Here is a 24,262-nt window from a genome sequence, read left to right as displayed (position 1 = left end):
CTGCATGCATCCAATGAAATGAGCTGTAGCTCACGAAAGCTTATGCTCAAATAAATTTGTTAGTCTCTAAGGTGCCACAAGTACTCCTTTTCTTTTTCCCTATCTCTGGCTCTCCTATTCAAATTTCCCGATTGCCCTTTGTCTGGATTCCTTCACTCCCATTCCTTCCTCTAGCTCTAGCTCCCCACAGACCCCCCCTACAAGTGAACCCCCCCTTTCTCCCTTGAGCATGCTTACAACATGATCACCACTTTAGAGATATGGCTAGAGCAGTGTGTTAAAGGCTGTGGGGCAGGGTCCGGGTTATGCATTGTTTTGCAATAGAATACCAATTGAAATTGATTAAATGTTTTTGGATGTTTTTCTACATTTTCAAATAAATCAATTTCAATTACAACACAGATTACAAAGTGTACAGTGCTCACTTTATATTATTTTTGATTACAAAAGTTGCACTGTAAAAATGATAAACAAAAGAAATAGTATTTTTCAGTTCACCCCATACGAGTACTGGAGTGCAATCTCTTTATCGTCAAAGTGCAAGTTACAAATGTAGGTTTTTTTGTTACATAACTGCACTCAAAAACAAACCAATGTAAAACTTTAGCGCCTACAAGTCCACTCAGTCCTAGTTTTTGTTCAGCCAATCGCTAAGACAAACAAGTTTGTTTATATTTACGAGACATAATGCTGCCCACTTCTTACTTACAGTGTTACCTGAAAGTGAGAACAGGTGTTCACATGGCACTGTTGTAGCTGGCATCGCAAGATATTTACGTACCAGATGCGCTAAAGATTCATATGCCTCTTCATGCTTTGGCCATTGTTCCAGAGGACATACTTCCATGCTGATGACACTTCTTAAAAAAATAATGCATTAATTAAATTTGTGACTGAATTCTTTGGGGAAGAATTGTATGTCTCCAACTCTGTTTTACCTGCATTCTGCCATATATTTCATGTTCTAGCAGTCTCGGATGAAGACCCAGCACATGTTCATTTTAAGAACACTTTCACTGCAACGTTGACCAAATGCAAAGAAGATACCAATGTGAAATTTTTAAGATTGCTACAACACTCAAGCCAAGATTTAAGAATCGGAAGTGCCTTCCCAAATCTGAGAGGGACGAGGCGTGGAGCAAGTCTCTGATGCGGAAACTACAGAACCCAAACCACCAAAAAAGAAAATCAACTCTCTTCTGGTGGCATCTGACTCAGATGATGAAAATGAACATGTGTTAGTTCACACTGCTTTGGACAGTTACCAAGCAGAACCCATCATCAGCATGAACGCATGTCCTCTGGAGTTTTGGTTGACGCATCAAGGGACATATGAATCTTTAGCACATCTGGCATGTAAATATCTTCCGATGCTGGCTACAACAGTGCCATGCAAATGCCTGTTCTCACTTTCAGGTGACATTGTAAACAAGAAGCAGGCAGCATTATCTTCTGCAAATGTAAACAAATTTGTTTGTCTTAGCGATTGGCTGAACAAGAAGTAGGACTGAGTGGACTTGTAGGCTCTAAAGTTTTACATTGTTTTATTGTTGAATGCAGGTTTTTTTGTACATAATTCTACATTTGTAAGTTCAACTTTCATGATAAAGAGATTGCACTACAGTACTTGTATTAGGTGAGTTGAAAAATACTATTTCTTTTGTTTTTTACAGTACAAATATTTGTAATAAAAATAAATATAAAGTGAGCACTGTACACTTTGTATTCTGTGTTGTCATTGAAATAAATATATTTGAAAATGTAGAAAACATCCACAAATATTTAAATAAATAGTATTCTATTATTGTTTAATAGCACGATTAATCACGATTAATTTTTTTAATCACTTGACAGCCCTAGTTATAAGGTAAAATTTAAGTGTTTGCTCTGAAACTGTAAACCACCACAGTCAGGAGAGAAGCATTACCAAGTATGAAATTTGTTTGCCACAGCAAGGGTTATTTCCTGCCGAACAAAAGAAGGCCCATAGATACCAGACAAACCATTGTGGAACATCAGAGGACAAAAGTCTTTTTTGAGTGCTCCCCCACACCCATGAAGAAGAGATGTGCATGGGGATTTGTCCCATTAGCTTGAACTCTGGGGGAAGGAAATAAAAATCCCTTTCAGGAAGAAACTGCATCTCTAAGCTGCTTGGACTTGGGGAGGGCAAGATTTCTAAGCATAAGCAAGGGATCCCCAGCTGTTTAGCCTGTGTTAGCTGAAGAGGACCTATAGATCTTGCATATTACAGCAGCTTCTGTTACCTTTTTGAACTTAAGACTGTAACTCATTTGTGTGTATATGTTTACCTGCTTTAATTTTGTAAATAACTTTCTTATTTATTTTTCTTAGTTAATACATCTTTATTTGATTTATTATAGGAGTGGCTACAAGTGTTGTATTTGGTGTAGGATCTAAGGTGCAACTGACCTGGCATAAATGACTGGTCCTTTGGGACTGGGAATAACCTGAATATTGTTGTGATTTTTTGGTGTAAGGGACCATCTATCACAAAGGCAAATATGCTGGGTGGCACGATAGACTGGAGTATCCAAGGGGACTGTCTGTGGTTCCATGTTAAGGCTCTTAACTAGTGTTTGAGGAGTTCACACCTTATATTTGGTTGGTGAATTCTAAATATAGAACTCACAACCAATTTGGGGCATGTGCCCTGCTTCTCAACAGTCTGCTGTGAGGTCAGTACTCACACTCCTGAGCTACTCCAGTCAGCTTGGCATGAATGTCTTTCTAAAAGAGATGATGTAGTTCAACGGGCTCGATACAGGTGAAATTTTTTGGTTTGTGATATGCAGTAGGTCAGACAGATTTTCACAATAGTTCCTTTTGGCCTTAAAATCTATGAGCTTATAAGGGGGCACTAAAAAATTGGGGAAACTTAACAGGTTGCCACAATGCAAAGGGAACAAGAAGCCAAAGGTCTAACCCTAAATGTCTACTGGGCACACTGCTTTTTTAATACTCACTTCCAGAATTGCTGAGATCACAGTGGGGTAGTTGGTCTGGGTCATAGCAAACACTGGGATATTTATAGGTAGATGTAAATAGTAAGTAAGAAGAAAATTACAATTCTTGAAGTAGAACATAACATTCACTTCCATTTACATGCTCTTGGAAACTGTTTTTAAAACCTTCTGTATTATTTGCACATTTGGCATTTATTGGCTTTAATTCTTTGTAGAATCAGGATGATTTCCTGCATCCTGTTTAAAGCATTTAGGAAATAAATTTGCATCAAAGCTATTTTTGATCCAGCCAGTTAAAATAACTCTGTAGTAATGGAACGCTACAAAAAGCAAAATGATGAATACTGATTCTTTGACCTAGCAATGAAATGAAGTTTTACAAAGAGCAAATTTGGAGCCCTGAGCAGTTCTGGTGTAAGTTTGCCTGTTAAAGGATTCTGGTTAGTAAAAGCAAAAATTATAATTTGTTGGGTGACTCACAAGGCAAAAATAACCCAGCCAGTGCCAATGAACATGTTGGCCAGCTTAAAAGGTTTTTAAAGTACAGTAATGATCCTTTGCCACACTTTCCATATTTTTTTTAATAATAGGAATGCAATCCATTTTTCTTGTTTAAATCACCAGTGTTTCTGTTTCTTCCAAGGCTTCTTTAGATTGATTCCTGCTGTAACTTCCACTGGATATTATATGTAATTCTGCCCATTGGTCTTGTGGTAGCACAAAGTGGTACATGTATTGGATTGAAGTTCAGAACTTTAGAGTGGTCCCTTGATTCCAGACAGGCCAGGGCTGGAAGGGCTTTGCATTAGGCATTAAGGCCAGAATTTCCAGAAGGGTTGGATTTCAGCTCTCATTTAGGCACCAAAATAAGTGACTAGATTTTCAGAAGAGCTTTTTGGAAAATCTGGCCACAAGTTTCACAATGGAGAGAATCATATAAATCATAGAAATAGGTCTTTTCCAGCTCCTATTAGGACATCTAGATCACACCCCTGCCTATGGAAGAGATTCTAACAATGTTCTAACTGAAAAAATCTTCACTTTGCAGAGGAAGCAAGTCGTGTTCATAGTCTGCTCCCTTTCCTTTAGCCTGCCACCCATTAGAACTGCAAAGCTCCAGCCTCAGCGACCTTCATCAGAGGGACTTCTGGGGTGTCCGGGGGAAGCACGTTATAGAGGGATGGTTCCCTCATGCACATTTTTTGACCTGTTTTGCTGTCCTTTGCAGTGTGTAGCAGAGGAAAGGATGGGTCTAAGTGTTTCTCCTTCACTTTGAATATTTGCATTTCCGATTATTTTCACCCAGATGGATAACTATTTTCTAAGATGAATCCCATTTTGTTGCCTCATGTCCAGATTTCTCACCTCTCAAAATTCCTACATATTATTTCTGTTATTTGTAAGGCCTCCGTTTAATAGTATATATACTTTTCATTAATGTTCTGCTTACTCCACTGGTCACTAATAACATTCAGTAAGATGGGACCTAATACTGATACCAGCTAGAAACCTCTCCTAAATGAAATACATCACCATCATCATCTATAATTTTATCCTTATTTAGGCCCTTTAGTTTGTTTCCAGTCCATGAGACAGAATTAAGTCAATTTGGATTAATGCTGATAATAAGATTAACTTCCAAATATACTGTATAACATTCCTTCATCTATCAGTTTTGTAGTTTTATTTAAAAAGCTATCAACTTTTGTTCTTTATAAATCGGTGCTTCTTTTGCTCATGGTTCTATTATCTTCTAGCCATTTAGTGATTTTACTTTTCTTTTCATATTTGCTCCATTGTTTTACTAGGAACTGAAATTGCCAGTCTGTAGTTTCCAGGGTAACTCTTCTTTCCTTTTTTGAAGATTGATTCCATATTTGCTTTTTTTCAGTCCTCTGGTACTTTCCCAATTCTCCTCGACTTTCCAAGAATAGTTGGAATAGTATTGGTGAGTTAGCTAATACGGGAGCCATGTTGATTGGGGATATTCTAAGGAAAACCACACCTAGATGTCTTCCTCTATGTTAATAATAATAATAATAATAGTCTATTTTTTATACAGCACTTTCTATCATTAGATCTCAAAGCACTTCACAATCTTCTTCCTGTGAGACAGGAAAGTATTTTTCCCCAATTTAACAAATGGGGAATGGAGAGGACAAGTGACTTGCCCAGGGTCTCACAATGCAGCTATGGCAGAGCAGGGAATGGAACCCTTGTCCCAGGTCAGTGCCCTAACCACTAGATGGTCACTGTAATATGAGACCTTAAGAGCAGTTGGGTAGAGCAAAAAGGAAAACATAAGGCGATTGATGGTGCTTGAAGAGGGATAAAGCAACAGAGGGAACTGTAGCTTTATTCATATTCCAAGTCTTCTGTGTAAGATGTTCAGCTGCCTGGGTCTGGTGTTTATGGTGGTACTTTCATAATTTGTTTCCTTTTAATTGGTAGAGCTGCATTCTCCTAATTCAGAAATGTAGCTAATGCTACAATTTCATTTTTTGTTTTTTCGTGTCCTGTACACATATGTGTTCAAATGTAGCGAGTGAGTTTGGGTGTCTCAGTTTTTGTTATTTAATTGGAGACTAAAGGGGCCTAATTTTCAGAGGCCAACTGCTCAGCACTGCCTGAAAACCAAGCCTCTTTAAGGTGCTTCCCAAAAACTGAAGCACCCCAAAATCATTAGACTCATTTTAAAATCTTGGCCAAGATAAATAAATGTGATAAAACATCAGCATAAGGTTTCCTGGAGGTCAGAGTCCTCCTTCCCAAACCAACTCTCTGTAGACAGATAGTACCTACTTCTACCAATAGGGAAGAGAGAACATGTCAATTACACAAAAATAATAATAAAAGGGGCCTGCCTGATCCTGCCACTTGCTGAACACCTCCTACAAAGTACTGTGTATCCTCCACTCCACCTGATTTCAATGGAAATCATGATTACTAGCATTTCACAAGAAACATTCTGTGCTTCACAGGATTAGGCCCTTAGCCTCTTATACACACTCTTTAGCCTGTTCTCTTTAGCCTCTTCTCTGATGGGCCCTTTTCTCTGGGCTGTCCTTTTAACTGCCTGTCCCATTTAAATAAATGGAGTTCCAGGAAGAATCATAGGAATTAGGGATGAAAAATTCTTATTAGTTCATTTTGTCCATATCTCTTCCAATGCAGGATTGTTCACAAGAGTGAATTCTTGTAGCTGGTAAGCTTTGTAGCAGTTATATTGCTATATTTTAAAAGTCTGTAGTGATGTAAAATAAGGCACAGCAGCTCTGACAGTACACTGGGTTACTGTAGGTTAGGCTTTCTTTTGCGCACATGTCAAATCGTATTAGAGATTTACAGGAATCCTTTTATTTTTAAATGATTAAAATAATTGAAACTACCCAGCAAAACAAGAAAGGACCAGTCTACCTAGCATCCAGCTAGTATGTTCCCTGCTACCCACATTAATTCACCATGGCCGATTAAGTTGTATTCTTTAAAGATCCTGCTAAGTTTAGTTAGACCAGCCTCATTCATTTCCTGTCTTCCTTCACACACATAGATCAACTTGACATCATCTCAATGGCTGAAACAACAATGATGCCTGAGGAAATCGAATTGGAGATGGCAAAGATCCAGAGGCTTCGGGAAGTCTTAGTCAGAAGAGAATCAGAGCTCAGGTTTATGTAAGTACCAACTCTTCTGGGAAAATGCTAAGCAAAACTAATCAAAATAGGAGTTTAGGTTTTTTTTTATCCATTTGACACTTAAAAAAAATGAAGAGTTCCCATTTTAGCTGAATGTTTGCAAAATGCCACTGGGAAATGATTTTTGTAGTTGCAAAGGAAGTTAAAAAATTTTATTCAACATGTTTTACAGAATTTACAAAGAGGATCTATTGCTTACAAAGGGAAACATTGGCGCAATGCTTCTGGCAGATCATGTTTTCACACCAGAGCTCGTATCCTAGGTGGGGAGTGAGCATGGTGTGAAGAAACAACAACTAAATTCTACTCAAGTCTCACTGAAGTTAATGGAATCTGCACAGGAATACCCAAGGGAAGAATTTAGCCTTACTCATATAGGGCCAGATCCTTTGCTGGTGTAAATTAGTGATTACATTGATTTATACCACCTGAGAATCTGGCCCTTTTCTCTCCCCACCTATACACCCATTTTAAAGGACAAATATATAGCCTGATCCTTTAACCCTTACTCATGCAAGTAGTCCCATTGGCTTCAATGCTCCCTCACTCTCCTCTTTGACTCACTTGTGTGAGTAAAGCGGGGTTGGCCTCCTATTTTTTACAACAAATCATGCAAATATTTTTTTATCCAGCTCTGGAAATTGCACTGTTAGTTTTCAGAGTAGCAGCTGTGTTAGTCTGTATTCGCAAAAAGAAAAGGAGTACTTGTGGCACCTTAGAGACTATGTTCGTGAATTTCAGTCCAGAGCAAATGTACAGCCACAGCTTACAACCTTTTAGAAATAATAGTTTGCTGACAGAGTCTTTGGAGTGATACTGCTAAAATAAACAAGACCAAGATTGGTTTTGTCACACCTGCTTCTAGGTAATCAAGTAAATACTTGGCTATCAGCTTCTATATAGATAGAATCGGGTCAAGCAAAAGCCTTGCCAGGGACACCTGTATTTCCCTTGACATTTTCTGTATCAAACAGTGCAAAGAGATTGAAATAAATTATCCTACTGAAAGAGTACAGCAGTAACTGGCTGTCTCTCATACTTTCCTACATTCTTTCTCTTCACTTGATCTACTTTTTCCTCATTTCCAGCCTGCCTTTTTCATTTCCCCAGTGCTCATGCTCATAGCTGTTCTCAACGCTCCTTTTCTCCTGTCAGGTGGCAGAGTCAGCAGATTAACATGGAGGCGCTGACAGTCCGTTGAAAAGGGAACTTTGCCAAAACTGGCACCATCTACAGTGCTTTCCCAGTGTTCTCCATAATATGAATACACTCTGCTTAATATGGAGGAGCATGGAGCAGCTGTCCACTTGCTGAAGTGGGACAGCTTCTCTGAGCACATACCACCTTTGCTGCTCTACATTGACATGTAATTCAAAATGTGGACGATGATTGATAACTTTTAAAGGCCTGAATGGTCTGGGATCTGGCTGTCTTGTAGGCTGCCCCTTGCTCTCTTCCCCCCTACAATAGATAAAAGCATCGAGAATACTCTTGCTATTGGTTCACAAGGTGAGACTCTCAGGCTGGCTGCAATGACTTCTCTCCAACAAGGGCCTCCAGCATTGGAAATTGCTTCCCTTCATAGTCCCTAAGAGCCCAAGATCAGTGAACTGCTGTGACAAAGACTAGTAGACATGCTGGAACATGTGTCTATTTGGTTTATTTCTTCTGATTTTTACAAATCTTCTATTTTATTCCTGAAAAATGAGAGGAATATTGCCAATGTTTCCATAAGCCAGCTCAGCAGGGGTTCTTTACTGCCACTCATTGTGGATAGCTCATGTAAGTTGTGATGGGTTTTGTTTTTATAACTCAAACCCTGCTCCCCCTGAAGCTAATGATACAACTTCCATTAACTTCAGTGGGTCCAGGGCTAAGCATTTTACAGCTGCTCAAGCCATGCACACTTTATAAATGAATCTATTAAAATAAAATAAAAGGTAGGTACTTGCATTTATGGATGAGTTTATTACTTTCAGTTGTTTCCTGAAGTAAAGGAATTGTCGATGTCCTGAGACCAGTGTTCTGATAGTTAAGGCATTTCAGTAGCTGCATTCTCTTGCCGGGACTTGGGTCTCTTTTGAAAGATTTGTATAGTCAGCTGTATGGCCTGAACATGGTGAAGGGCTGAATTGGTTCTGCCAGAGTTTGAACATGTGACCACTGAGAAACTATCTATGCCATGTCTAGTGCTCAGTCCATTAAGTCTTCTCCAGCTTGGATGAGAACTTCAGTCTCTAATTAGTTCTGCTGCTGCTTTAGATTTTCAGTTAATGGCATGATCAAAGCAAGCCAAAGAGTATTTGGTGATGGAGCCCAGAGTGTGGAAGCGTGAGGGAGTGGGACAGAGTTTAGTAAGTGTGATTGTATTCCTTATAATTAACCAAGATGCTAAAAGACTTTCTGGTATTGGAATATTGGACCCTTTTTTTAATTCATATGACAGCGAAAACAAAATGATGCAGTTATTCCAGATCAACTAACTGATCTTGCCACAATCAGACTGGTTATTTTTTTCCTGTTACTTCTTCCTTTAGGCATGACTTTCCTTCCCACTCTGTGATGTTGCTCTTTTGTGTCCTGCAAGGCCAACCAAGTCAATGAAATCTCACATTTACTATGTATTACTGCCTCTGCTTAAGAAAAAAGAAAATAAATTAACTGGAACATAAGTGGGACTGACTCAGACTCTGAATATGCTCTAAACCATCAGCACAGTGGTGGTGCCACTTCCCGCTTTATAACCTTTAGCTTAGTGCATTCACCTGGGATGTGGGAGACCTGGGTTCAATTTCCCTCTCTGTCAGAGGGTGAAAAAGGATTTGAACAGGGGTCTCGCATTCTTAGGGGAGTGCTTCAACCACTAAGATATGGGATATTGTGATGTGCAGTGTCCTCCTCTCTTGTTTAGTCTCTCCTAAATTTGGATAAATAATTAAAGCGTCATTAGGCCAGAGAGACTAAGACTGAGAATAACTCTATATCTTAGTGGTTACGGCACATACGTGGGAGGTGGGGAACCCAGCATCCAGTCTCCCTGCTCCAGTGACTAATTATTTATACAAAGTGGAACAACTTCAACAGGAGAGATTGAGGGAGCCCCAAATCTGAATATCCCAGAACTCAGTGGTTAGAGCACTCACCTGACAGGAGTGGGAGACCCCTGTTCAAATCCCTTCTCTCCCTGGCTGAACGGGGGTCTCCCACAACCCAGGTAAGTGTTCTAATGAGGGGGCTAAAAGGTATAAGGTGGGTCCTCCTCCAGCCAGACTTTGAACAGGTCCTGATCCAGTACGTGGCCTCTGAGCACACCTACCAGATTGTGCCCTGCATGCAAGTGAGGTGGATGAATCCCTATCTTCCCTCACTTTGTGGATCACTCTGGGGAAGACAGAAGACAAGTGTTCAGATGCATAGAGTGAAGCAGCAGAAATTTAGGTGCCAGGGAACTTTAATTGCAAAAACTTAGGCACTGAGTGTGTTTAGGGACCTACAGGGTTAGGCAGCAGCTGAGAGAGTTTTGTGGGTCACAGTGGAGACTAAAATTGTGACTTAGGGTGCCTAAGTACCTTTGTGGATCTGTACCATGATGCCTAAAGTTAGGCATCTACATAATTGGCCTGATTTTCAGCCCTATAGCTCCGACTGAAGTCAATGAGAGTTGTGGGTCCTGAGTCGCTCTAAAAAGAACATTCAGACCACTTTCCGACATGTTTAAATAATGATTTAGGTGCCTAACTTCAGGCACCAAAGTTTTAAAGTGCAGGTTTAAGTGTTTTGCTTAAGGTCACAGAGGAAGTCAGTGTCAAAGTCAGATAGAGGACTCAGAAATTCCTGTCCCCAAATCCTGTGCTCAGATCATTCCATTCTCCAAGAACCATTAAAGATAAGGGCAACCATGGACTGAATTTTAACCTTTGAGGCTTCCACAATTTACAAGTAGGATTTTCAAAAGCACTCACCATAAGTCTAATTCTATAATATCTTTTCAAAGCCCATTGTAAAATTCCCATTTATTTCAAGGGACAGAGTGATTTTGAAAATCCCAAATATACTTTTACAACAGTGGTCTAAACCACTCATTTTCAGCAGTTTGTTTTGTTTTCATTTAACTACAGAATAGCATCCCCAGTTCTCTGAGAGGAACCTAGCGAGTTGAACAACTTTATAGATTCTATTTTATTGTGATTTCAAAGTTCATAAATCACAAATAGTAATGGAAAGAAAAAAAAGTCATGAAATGTACTGCTAGGTATCTATTAAGTAACAAACACAATGAAAATTTTATTGCAGGTAACATTTTTACTGCAGAGAGTATATATATTTAAATGCTTTAGATTAATTTTTCTTCCTTTAATTCAAAATCTATAACAAGCCACTGTTTTCTGAAAGAACTACTTTTGCCAGATACATCAATTTTACCACTATTGCATCACTGCGGTTAGAAAGGTCTCTCCATCTTTTAACTTAGTTTAATTAGATAATTAAACACCAGGGACTATCATTTATACAGATAGTTAAATGTAATTAGACACATTTTGTAATTTTGTTTTTAAAAAGCTGTCTTTAATACTTTTATGATTTGATCCAGAGCTTTCAGAACCACTGACTCCTGAGAGAATCAGCAGCAAATACGTTTAATCACAGAACGTTGACTTGGCTCTTGGCAAGCTTATGGTCACTGGAGATGAAGCAAATTAAAAGAGGTTTTTCCATTTCAGGTATATAAAGCTTCTAAAATAAAACCCATCCCCAGAAACCTGCTGCTCAGTCCCATCCCACTTCACCAAAGATTGCAAAAATGGACAGTTCCTAGTGGAATAATGGGGTTGGAGCAACTGTCTGCATTGATTTTCTGTTAAAGTTCATCAGGTGTTGTTCCAGGAATTTCCCCATTGCCTGATGGTCTCTGCACACAAGCAGGGCAACAAATCTCAAGTGAAATTCATCTTTGCCTGTTGGGTAGGTCTGGCTGATAGAGGAGTTTCATAGGATATTGGGCCACATCTCCCATCAGATTGTCAGGGTTTAAACAACAGTTAGTTCCACATGTAGGGTTATAATTACACATGTTCTTGAATCCATGGGACACTGAGGACATCACATATGCACCATGTCCTGTACTGCCATGGTATCTGCCTGTCTGCATTACCTACCCCTGCCTAATCTCATTCCCACCAGGAGCTCTGCTTCCATCTCTATTCTCATTCCCTCCCTGAAGCACATGAACCACCATCCTCTTCCTCAGCCAATCCATCAAGCATCAAAACATCACAATGATTTTAGGGAGATGAGAGCTACAGGCTTCCTGCTTGCCATTCAGCACCACCAGCGCTGCCTCCCAGCTGTTCCATGCTGCCAGCAATTCCTCATCCTGACCCCCAGTTTGAGAATCCCTGCCCTAGTGTGCCTGTGGATCTGATGGAAGGATTTTAGCCTAGCTTAATTACAGATCAGTTATTATAACAAAAACCTACCCTTTGATGATGTATTTTAGGAGCTTTTATCTCACTGCTTTTTCTACTCATATTGGAGTGTGAATAAAAATAGAGGACCAGATCCCCAGTTGGTGTAAATCAGAGTAGCTCCAGCTCCAATGAAGTCAGTGGAGGGGTACAGATTTACAGCAGATGAGAACCTAACCCATAGATTTCTAACTGAAATGATACGATGTTACTTTTCTCAGGAGGTTGCACTCTAACAAGCTCAGCAAAGGGTTAATGGAACGATAATAAAATTCACTTATACTGGAGGCTTGAAATGGCTTAGGAATAATACAGTGCATTGCCTTTGATGGTCACAACATTTACTGCAGCACATATTTTATCCAATGAAATATGTGCTGCCATGAACAAAGGACATTTGGTGAAGAGAATTTCTCCAGGTTAACATAGTTTCTAGTAAAAAAAAAAAAAACTAGTGAGGCCTAGCTGCTCAGCAGTCAATTAGCATTTCCCAACTATCTTGTTTTCTGTGTATAAACCAGCAAGAAATTATCCACTGGTATGTGATTTCATGGATAATGTAATATTCCTTCAGGCAGTTCCTGTTTATGAGCTATGTATCATTCATTTCCTACTTTGCATTTTCTCTTTTCCCCTCCACGCAGCATGAGGTGCAGTTGAAGGAGACTATCCTGCCTTTATTGTGGTTTAGAGACTGATCTGCTTGTCTGGAAAGTTAAGGTGTATGAATCCAACTCTAGTTATTGCAGTTGGTGCTGAAGTGCACCATGCTGAAGATAAATTCTAGATTCTTCCCCACCTTGAACAAAATGACATGAATTACTAATGAATCTTGTAGGAAAACCTTCACTAAGGATAAAATGAAATGTGTGGCTTCTGTGTCAATAGGCAAATGCCAGCATGTTACATTACAGCATTCAGATTGGTAACACTCCAGTATTTAAATAGGACCTTTACTGAATAGGTCACCACCACTAGGAGCTTTGTAAAAGTCATCCCGATAGGGGGGGGAGGGGGGGCATGAGAAGGACGGTCCAGGCGGCTGATGAGATAAAAGCTATACACATCATCATCATCATTTTTTAAGGCTAATTTTAAAGCACTTGATGATGGCAAGGGAATATCTGACTTAAACTGTATTCAGCACTACACTTTAACTTCCCTGAAAGTGTATGTATGTGTGTTCTATATTAGATGTATATCCAAGTTGCAAAGTTCAGGTGAAGTCTTCAGGTCTTTGGTTTTGGTTCAGACCCCTCTCTAATACGTATCATAGACATCTTCAAAGGGCTCTACTTTTCTGCATACCATGTTAGGATTATGTCTGAAGAACAAATAGTTTCATACTGAGAGCAATTTTTTTCAATCTTTTAAATTTGACATTTTGATGAAATTCTGAATTGAAAAAAATGAGAACAATTTCAATGAAACTGAAGTAATTTCCTGCCCATTTTTTTGACCAGTCATAGAACTGGTTGAAATTTTTTGAATTAAAAAAAAGCGGGATTGGACAGGATGCCTCTGAGAACATTTGCTTTGTTCATCTACCACCTCAGTGAATCTAGAACATCCTGAGGCATGGTGACAAACTTTTGAAGACTGTCCTGATTTGATGTGTAGATTCAAGATGTCCAATGCTGCCTGCATCACATTCTGAGAATAGCAAAGGGAGCTACATAATTGGTCCCTGCCATCAAACCCATGAGACCCAGTAAGATGATTACCTTCCAGGATGGGCAGTCTCAAATTTGCAAAACCACTTGCTCTATCTTTAGTAACCTGTCCTCTGAAAGAAAAGCTTTCCCTGCTTCTGAGTCCAGTATAGAACCTATAAAAGGAATTATCTGAGGTGGCCAGAAAGTTGATTTTTTTGACACTGAGATGCAGACCCAAATTTGGAAAGATGAAGATTGTAAACATGATGTGGAGTAACACATCCTCACGTGAACTAGCTTTAAGCAACCAATCATCCAAATATGGATAAACAAAACTACCTTATTTTCTCAGATGTGTTGCTACTACAGAAAGGCACTTTGAAAAGGCCCTTTGTGCAGTTGACAGGCTGAACAGGTATACCTTGTACTGGAAATGGTGCCCACCACCATGAAATGTAGGTATTTTCAATACTATGTGAAATAGAGATATGAAAATAAATGTCCTTTAAATCAAGAGTGGTGAACCAATCCACAGTTGAAAGCAAGGAAATTATGGAGGCCAGGGTTAACATAGAAAACCAGAACTTCTAGATATACCTGTTCAATTTTCCTAAATCTAAAATCAGACGAAGACTCTCATCTTTTTTCTGTGTCAGGCAGTACCTTGAAAAGATTTTTGGGTACCACCTTGACAGCTCCTATCTGGAGCAGCTTGTGTTCTTCTGAATAATATTGTAAGAAGGTTTCCTGAAAGGGGAAGGGTAGGGAGAATAAAGAGGGGGCAGTTTTTCAGACTGACTGGCCCAGCCCTTCTCTATTATCTCTAGTACCCATAAGTCCAAGGTTATTTGTTGATGAATTGGGCTAGCTTGTCTGCAAATAAAAGAAGGGATGGATCCTGGCTGATTGGTCCGTGACTCTTGATCATCACATCCAATCTGGTGTTCACAGAAGATGAAGAAGGGGTCTTCATGTTAGGTATCTGACAGATGCTTTTTATGCTGGGTCTGGAATGAAGACTGAGATTGCTGATGCTGTTGCTGATTACTCTGATTTGAAGAAAAATAAGTAGATAACTGAGGGCAATATTGCCCCTGGTATTGAAAAGAAGGAGTAGAAAGTCCCCTTCTGAGTGAGGGATAGATACCCATAAAACGAGCAATGGATCTAGTTTTCTTTAATTTTTCCAACAGTTCATCAGTCTTATTGCTGCAAAGACCATCTCCTTTGAATGGGAGATCTTCCTCCTTGACTCTAATGTCCACAGTCAAGAAAGAGGAATGGAGCTGAGATTGCCTCCTCAAGGTAACTGCAGATGCCAGTGCTCTGGTGGAAGAGTCTGAAGCATCAAATGATTCTCTGAGGGCATACTTTGCCATATGCTGCTGTTCTATCAAAATAGCATTAGCCAGTCTTTTATCTCCTGGCAAATCTTGGACAAATAAGCCATCCTCTCCCATAAGTGGAATTGATAACAGGCCATCATTGACTAGTAATTAGCCACTCCAATTCCCAGAGAAGAGGACAAGAAAACTTTTCTTACAAGTGTGTCAGTTTTTCTCTCCTCTCTATCAGCAGGAGTAGAGTGAGTTTGACCAGACCTAAACCTATACTGGCAGCAGCCACCATTAGTGAATTTGCACAGGCTGTGAACGAAAGTAAGAGAGCCATTCATGTAGACTCTAGTACTGTTTGTTTGTTTTCTTGGAAATAGGTTGACAGGTAGCAGGAATTGACCAAACAGTCTTGGCAGACTGCAACATCCTGTTCATGGAGGTAGTCACAAGAATGTCAAGTACTGGATGGGAGACTTCCTCCACAGCCACCAAAGGTAAATTTAATGTGGGTACCATGCAATCAACAAGGTCATGCAGTTGCAAAGCATCCTCAAAACAGGAAGAAGCAAAAGTTACACCCACATGCTCGTCAGGAAACAAATGGGGATGAAAGTCAGTATCCATTTGTTCCTGGTCCAAAAGAGGAGGTGTCGCCTCATCCTCTTCTTCAGAAAGTGTATCAGGTACAACCAACTGAGCTACGGATGGATCTGGAGTAACCGGATCTGAAGAGTGTTGAGCCACTGGATCCTTATTGGATGACACTACACCTTTCCATGTATAAAGGCGGATCATCCAAAAGTTGTTGTGGTGGAACCCAACAGGGCCAGGACAGTGGTGGAAGTTGTGGTGGAACTCAGATCAGGGCTGACAGTTTCTTCAGTAGCTGGGATCTGGAAATATACCTATAAGAGGAGAAGCAAAAGGATAAGGGAAGAATCAGATTTCTTGATTCTTCCTCTAACCTCCTCCAAAGAAGACCTCAGATCTGTTATGGATCCACTGGAGACAATGATGGAACTGCAGAGTGAAGAGAAATAAAGGGTGAAAAATCTTTCTGGAGATGCCATAGGTGTCTCAGCACAGCTGGAAGCAGTGAACAGTGGCTCTAAAACACCTTTCCACTTGCTCATTCCTGGACCAGGAATAAACCACAGGAAGTATAATCATGAAAAATCCGATGCTAACTCATTATTGACAAAATCTGAAAAGTATTTCAGTACAAAGAAACAAGCCTGCAGTTGAATATTTTCATTCTGAAGCTAGAAAAGGCAGCAATAATAATTACTTTTACTTACACATGTAAAACTGGACAAGTCATTTACAACACAAACTTTGCTTCTCTACAAAAGAAAAAGGACACTAAACTATCTAAACTGCTACATGCCACAAAGAGCCACAACAGTAGTTCCCTTAACCCACCCAACAATATTGTTAATCTTTCCAGCTATATTCTTAGCCCGGCAGAAGAGTCTGTCCTATCTTGGGGCCTCTCCTTTTGTCCCTCCAGACACACAGACATGATACAGTTCTGTGGTGACCTAGAATCCTACTTTCGACATCTCCGACTCAAAGAATATTTCCAACACACCTCTGAACATACTAACCCACAGAATCCTTCCTACCAACACTACAAAAAGAAGGATTCTGGGTGGACTCCTCCTGAAGGTCAAAGCAACAGACTGGACTTCTACATAGATTGCTTCCGTCGACGTGCACGGGCTGAAACTGTGGAAAGGCAGCATCACTTGCCCCATAACCTCAGCCGTGCTGAACACAACAGCATCAACAGCCTCAGGAACAATTATGACATCATAATCAAAAAGGCTGACAAAGGAGGTGCTGTCGTCATCATGAATAAGTTGGAATATGAACAAGAGGCTGCTAGGCAGCTCTCTAACTCCACATTCCACAGGCCATTATCTTCTGATCCTACTGAGGATTACCAAAAGAAACTACACCATCTGCTCAAGAAACTCCCTGAAAAAGCACAAGAACAAATCCGCACAGACACACCCCTATAGCCCCAAGCAGAGATATTCTGTCTGCTACCCAAAATCCATAAACCTGGGAATCCTGGATGCCCCATCATCTCAGGCATTGGCACCCTGACAGCAGGACTGTCTGGCAATGTGGACTCTCTCCTCAAGCCCTACGCTACCAGCACTCCCAGCTATCTTCAAGACACCACTGACTTTCTGAGGAAACTACAATCCATCGGTGATCTTCCTGAAAACACCATCCTGGCCACTATGGATGTAGAAGCCCTCAACACCAACATTCCACACAAAGATGGACTACAAGCCGTTAGGAACAGTATGCCTGATAATGTCATGGAAAACCTGGTGGCTGAACTTTGTGACTTTGTCCACACCCACAACTATTTCACATTTAGGGACAATATATACCTTCAAGTCAGCGGCACTGCTATGGGTACCTGCATGGCCCCACAGTATGCCAATATTTTTATGGCTGACTTAGAACAATGCTTCCTTAGCTCTTGTCCCCTAACACCCCAACTCTACTTGCGCTACATTGATGACATCTTCATCATCTGGACCCATGGAAAAGAAGCCCTTAAGGAACTCCACCACAATTTCAACAATTTCCATCCCACCATCAACCTCAGCCTAGACCAATCCACACAAGCGGTCCTTTTTCTGGACACTACTGTGCTAATAAGCGATGGTCACATAAACACCACCCTATACTTACCTACATGCCTCCAGCTTCCATCCAGGACACACCACACGATCCATTGTCTACAGCCAAGCTCTAAGGTACAACCGCATTTGCTCCAATCCCTCAGACAAAGACAAACACCTACAAGATCTCTATCAAGCATTCTTAAAACTGCAGTACCCACCTGCTGAAGTGAAAAAACAGATTGGCAGATCCAGAAGAGTATCCAGAAGTCACCGAGTACAGGACAGGCCCAACAAAGAAAATAACAGAATGCCACTAGCTGTCACCTTCAGCCCCCAACTAAAACCTCTTCAGCGCATCATCGCAGATTTACAACGTATCCTGAAAAATGATCCCTCACTCTCACAGATCTTGGGAGACAGACCAGTCCTCGCTTACAGACAGCCCCCCAACCTGAAGCAAATACTCTCAGCAACCACACACCACACAACACTACCCCAGAAACCTATCCTTGCAACAAAGCCCGATGCCAACTCTGTCCACATATTTATTCAAGTGACACCATCATAGGACCTAATCACATTAGCCACACCATCTGGGGCTCGTTCACCTGCACATCTACCAATGTGACATATGCCATCATGTGCCTTCTGCCATGTACATTGGCCAAACCGGACAGTCTCTACGCAAAAGAATAAATGGACACAAATCTGACATCAGGAATCATGACATTCAAAAACCGGTAGAAGAACACTTCAACCTCTCTGGCCACTCAGTAAAAGATTTAAGGGTGTCAATTTTGCAACAGAAAAGCTTCAAAAACAGACTTAACCGAGAAATTGCTGAGCTTGAATTAATATGCAAACTAGATACCATTAACTTGGGTTTGAATAGAGACTGGGAGTGGCTGGGCCATTACACATATTGAATCTATTTCCCTAAGTTAAGTATCCTCACACCTGCTTGTCAACTGTCTAAATGGGCCATCTTGATTATCACTACAAAAAAGTTTTTTTCTCTGGCTGATAATAGCTCATCTTAACTAATTAGCCTCTCACAGTTTGTATGGCAACTTCCAACTTATCTGTGTTTATATATAGATCTTCTTACTGTATGTTCCATTCTATGCATCCGATGAAGTGGGATGTAGCCCACGAAAGCTTATGCTCTAATAAATTTGTTAGTCTCTAAGGTGCCACAAGTCCTCCTTTTCTTTATACATATGAGGTTTATTTTAAATTTTAATTTGCTCACTATCAAATGACTGGTTTCAGAGTAACAGCTGTGTTAGTCTGTATTCGCAAAAAGAAAAGGAGTACTTGTGGCACCTTAGAGACTAACCAATTTATTTGAGCATGAGCTTTCGTGAGCTACAGCTCACTTCATCGGATGCATACCGTGGAAACTGGTTAGTCTCTAAGGTGCCACAAGTACTCCTTTTCTTTTATCAAATGACTGTTTTTTCTATTTCTTCTGGCTCATTGATCTGGCATTGAATATGACTATTGGATGGCAAAGTGCCATGTACAGCAACATGCAGATCCCTAAGCTTTACACTGGGTAAGGGGCTTGAGGAAGGAAGAAGAGTCAGAATACATAAGAGGAATCAACCAGAGATATGGTAACAGTTTATTGGCTATATTTTGCTAAGCAGAATAAGGGCCAGGCAACTGATGCACGATGACCTCTGATTATTATTACCTATTCCTCCCTATTTGTTTTTTATACTCACCTGTTGTCTCTCATCATACAATTAGACTGTAAGCTCCCTCAGGCAGGGACTGTTTATTAAATGTGTATACAGACTTAGCACAATGGGGCCCTGATATCTGATGAGGGCATCGAAACAGTACCACTATGCAAATAATAAATATTATGACCAATAGCAAGAGAATTTATTTTGTACAGATTAGCACAATAGCTAATAGCTGTTTTCCGATCATGGGTGTTTTCTCATACAGGTAAATTATAAACTTCCATCTTTTATAGTATTATAATCAGATAGAGCCATATTACTTACCAAGAGTTTCTCAAATGTTATGTCAGATCACAGACAGCTGCAGCAGCACAGGAGCCAGCAAACAGAGCTGTAAACAGGGGAGTTTGAGTGGAAATTTGTAAGGGGAGTTGGGGGGAAGACTAAGAGCCAGACAAAGGAACAGACAGGCTAGTGAAGGGAGTGTGTGGTGGTCTGGCAGTGTTTTGGTGCTCGTTGGGGGTTTGTTTTGCTGTGGGTGGTGGTGTTTTGGTTTGGTTTCTGTTTCCCAGACTAACAGGATTTAGGTGAGAAGGCTCTGACAGACACAGAGGCAGCAGTGGTAGTGACCCAAGTAGTGGAAGACACAATGAAGATGACTGGATGTAGAAGCTGTGGCATGTACATGATCCTGGAGGGGGTACCTGAAAAGAGTTTCATCTCCATGAAGTGCCACCTGATAGAGCTGATGGAAGAGACGATCTGAGGACTGGAGATGCAGGTGGAAACTCTGGTTGAGTTTAGAAGGGTTTCAAGCAAAGACATGAGGAGGCTGAAGAGAAAAGCTCAGACTTGCAGATGGAACCAGGACCAAAGATCTCTGAGGGGATACTTCTGGGTGAGGAAAGTGGACAATGGAAGCATGTGACTAAGAGAACCAGGCAGAGAAAAAGACGGGCTAGTGAAGGAGAAATAGAGCTCAGGAACAGGTTTGCGGAGTTGGAAAATGAAGAAGGAGCACAGCAGGTGGTCACTGAAAGTGAGAGGGCAAGGAAGAAGAGCAGCTAGTCCTATAGGAAGAGGGCAAGAGTCACTGGAGATAAACACCAAATATGAGCCCCAGGAGGATACGGGATGGGTTGCAGAGGATTGCAAGGGACAATAGGAATTGAGAGGACTTGCAGCCAGAGGGAACAGGGGATAGACTGGAGAATTGCACCATCGCCAGGAAAAGGCAGGTGTACGTGACTGGGGACTCCTTACTGAGAAGAATAGACAGGTCCGTAACAAGAGCTGATCCAGAGAACAGAAGGGTGTGCTATCTGCCAGGTGCTGAGATGTGGACCCGAGGCTGAAGAGGATCCTAACGGGAGCAGGAAAGAATCCACTGATTATCCTTCATGTGGGAACAAATGATACTGCTAGATTCTCGCTGGAACGTATCAAGGGAGACTATGCTAGGCTGGGGAAGACGCTTAAGTAAATTGAGGCTCAAGTGATCTTCAGTGGGATTCTGCCTGTTCCTAGAGAAGGGCAACAAAGGTGTGACAAGATTATGACGCTCAGAGGGCTCAGGTACTGGTGCTATAAAGAGGCCTTTGGGATGCATGGCCACTGGGAAGCATTCATGGACAGAGGACTGTTCTCTCTGGATGGACTTCACCTGAGTAAGGAGGGAAAGACTTGTAGGATGGAGGATGGCACAACTGATCAAGAGAGCTTTAAACTAGGAATCTGGGGGAGATGGTTGGGAGATGTCCAGGTAATCTCCACGCCAGATTTTAACACTGAGAGGGAAGAAAATGAAGTAAGAAAGGATACTGCCATGGGTAGGAGAATGGACATAAGGAGAAAGGGTAGTGTACATACCAGTCTAATAGGTGATACTGGCAGTAGAATGTATGTGCCTAATTGGGTAAAGAATGTGAGCGAGGCCAAAATTAAGATGTTTGTACACTAATGCGAGGAGCCTAGGTAACAAAATGGAGGAACTAGAGCTACTGGTGCAGGAAGTGAAACCAGATATTATAGGGAGAACAGAAACATGGCGGAACAGTCGTCATGACTGGAGTACGGGTATTGAAAGGTATGTGCTGTTTAGGAAAGAGAAATAAAGGCAAAGGTGGTGGAGTAGCACTGTATATCAAGGATGAGGTAGATTGTAAAGAAATAAGAAGTGATGGAATGGATAAGACGGAATCTGTCTGGGCAAAAATCACATTGAGGAAGAAAGCTACTAGAGCCTCCCCTGGGATAGTGCTTGGGGTGTGCTATCGACCGCTGGGATCTGATCTGGATATGGATAGAGACCTCTTTAATGTTTTTAATGAAGTAAATACTAATGGGAATTGTAAAAAGAAAAGGAATACTAGTGGCACCTTAGAGACGAACCAATTTATTTGAGCATAAGCTTTCGTGAGCTGCAGCTCACTTCATCGGATGCATTTGTGGGAACTGTGGGAATTGTGTGATCATGGGAGACTTTAACTTCCCAGATATAGACTGGAGGACAAGTGCTAGTAATAATAATAGTGCTCAGATTTTCCTGGATGTGATAACTGATGGATTCCTTCACCTAGCAGTTGCTGAACCAACAAGAGGGGATGCCGTTTTAGATTTGGTTTTGGTGAGTAGTGAGAACCTCATAGAAGAAATGGTTGTAGGGGATAATCTTGGTTCAAGCGATCATGAGCTAATTCAGTTCAAACTAAATGGAAGGATACACAAAAATATATCTGTGACTAGGGTTTTTGATTTCAAAAGAGCTAACTTAAAAAATTAATTAAATTAGTTAGGGAAGTGGATTGGACTGAAGAACTTGTGGATCTAAAGGCAGAGGAGGCCTGGAATTACTTCAAGTCAAAGTTGCAGAAACAATCAGAAGCCTGCATTCCAAGAAAGGGGAAAAAATTCATAGGCAGGAGTTGTAGACCAAGCTGGATGAGCAAGCACCTTAGAGAGGTGATTAAGAAAAAGCAGAAAGCCTACAAGGGGTGGAAGATGGGAGGGATTAGCAAGGAAAGCTACCTATTGAGGCCAGAACATGTAGGAATAAAGTGAGAAAGGCCAAAAGCCATGTAGAGTTGGACCTTGCAAAGGAAATTAAAACCAATAGTAATAGGTTCTATAGCCATATAAATAAGAAGAAAACAAAGAAAGAAGAAGTGGGACCACTAAACACTGAGGATGGAGTGAAGGTTAAGGATAATCTAGCCATGGCCCAATATCTAAACAAATAGTTTGCCTCAGTCTTTAATGAGGCTAATGGGGAGCTTAGGGATAATGATAGGACAACAAATGGGAAGGAGGATATGGAGGTAGATATTATCACATCTGAGGTAGAAGCCAAACTTGAACAGCTTAATGGGACTAAATCGGGGGGCCCAGATAATCTTCATCCAAGAATATTAACGGAACTGGCACCCGAAATTGCAAGCCCATTAGCAAAATATTTTAATGAATCCGTAAACTCAGGGGTTGTAGCGTATGACTAGAGAATTGCTAACATTGTTCCTATTTTTAAGAAAGGAAAAAAAAGTGATCCGGGTAACTACAGGCCTGTTCGTTTGACATCTGTAGTATGCAAGATCTTGGAAAAAATTTTGAAGGAGAAAGTAGTTAAGGACATTGAGGTCAATGGTAATTGGGACAAAATACAACATGGTTTTACAAAAGGTAGATAGCGTCAAACCCACCTGATCTCCTTCTTTGAGAAGGTAACAGATTTTTTAGACAAAGGAAATGTAGTGGATCTAATTTACCTCAATTTCAGTAAGGCATTTGGTACGGTTCCACATAGGGAATTATTAGCTAAATTGGAAAAGATGAGGATCAATATGAAAATTGAAAGGTGGATAAGGAACTGGTTAAAGGGGAGACTACAATGGGTCACACTGAAAGGTGAACTGTCAGGCTGGAAGGAGGTTACTAGTGGAGTTCCTCAGGGATCGGTTTTGGGACCAATCTTATTTAATCTTTTTATTACTGATCTTGGCCCAAAAAGCGGGAATGCGCTAATAAAGTTTGCGGATGACACGAAGCTCGGAGGTATTGCCAATACAGAGAAGGACCAGGATATCATACAGGAAGATCTGGATGACCTTGTAAACTGGAGTAATAGTAATAGGATGAAATTTAATAGTGAAAAGTGCAAGGTCATGCATTTAGGGATTAATAACAAGAATTTGTGTCATAAACTGGGGACACATCACTTGGAAGTAACAGAAGAGAAGGACCTCAGAGTAGTGGTTGATCACAGGATGACTATGAGCCACCAATGTGATACGGTGGTGAAAAAAGCTAATGCGGTCTTGGGATGCATCAGGCGAGGTATTTCCAGTAGAGATAAGGAGGTGTTAGTACTGTTATACAAGGCACTGGTGAGACTTCATCTGGAATATTGTGTGCAGTTCTAATCTCCAATGTTTAAGAAAGATGAATTCAAACTGGAACAGGTACAGAGAAGGGCTACTCGGATGATCCGAGGAATGGAAAACCTGTCTTATGAAAGGAGACTCAAAGAGCTTGGCTTGTTTAGCCTAACCAAAAGAAGGCTGAGGGGAGATTTGATTGCTCTCTATAAATATATCAGAGGGATAAATACCACAGAGGGAGAAGAATTATTTAAGCTCAGTACCAATGTGGACACAAGAACAAATGGATATAAACTGGCCATCAGGAAGTTTAGACTTCAAATTAGACAAAGGTTTCTAACCATCAGAGGAGTGAAGTTCTGGAACAGGCTTCCTAGGGAAGCAAGAGACATATCTGGCTTCAAGACT

General features: G+C 40.8%; 1 protein-coding gene across 1 annotated transcript in view; it reads left to right on the top strand.

Annotated features, from left to right (window-relative positions):
• BMERB1 (bMERB domain containing 1) overlaps positions 1-24,262 on the top strand; it is a 104,783-nt gene that overhangs the window by 35,270 nt on the left and 45,251 nt on the right. Inside the window, exon 2 of the mRNA XM_073362355.1 lies at positions 6,538-6,661. Within this exon, the coding sequence (XP_073218456.1) occupies positions 6,538-6,661 (124 nt within the window). The remainder of the gene's footprint in view (positions 1-6,537; positions 6,662-24,262) is intronic.

The sequence above is a fragment of the Lepidochelys kempii genome, chromosome 10, assembly GCF_965140285.1.
Source record: "Lepidochelys kempii isolate rLepKem1 chromosome 10, rLepKem1.hap1, whole genome shotgun sequence".
In the NCBI taxonomy this organism is placed as follows: Eukaryota; Metazoa; Chordata; order Testudines; family Cheloniidae; genus Lepidochelys; species Lepidochelys kempii.
Note: the sequence above shows the minus strand (reverse complement) of the source record. Positions and strands in the feature narration are given on the sequence as shown.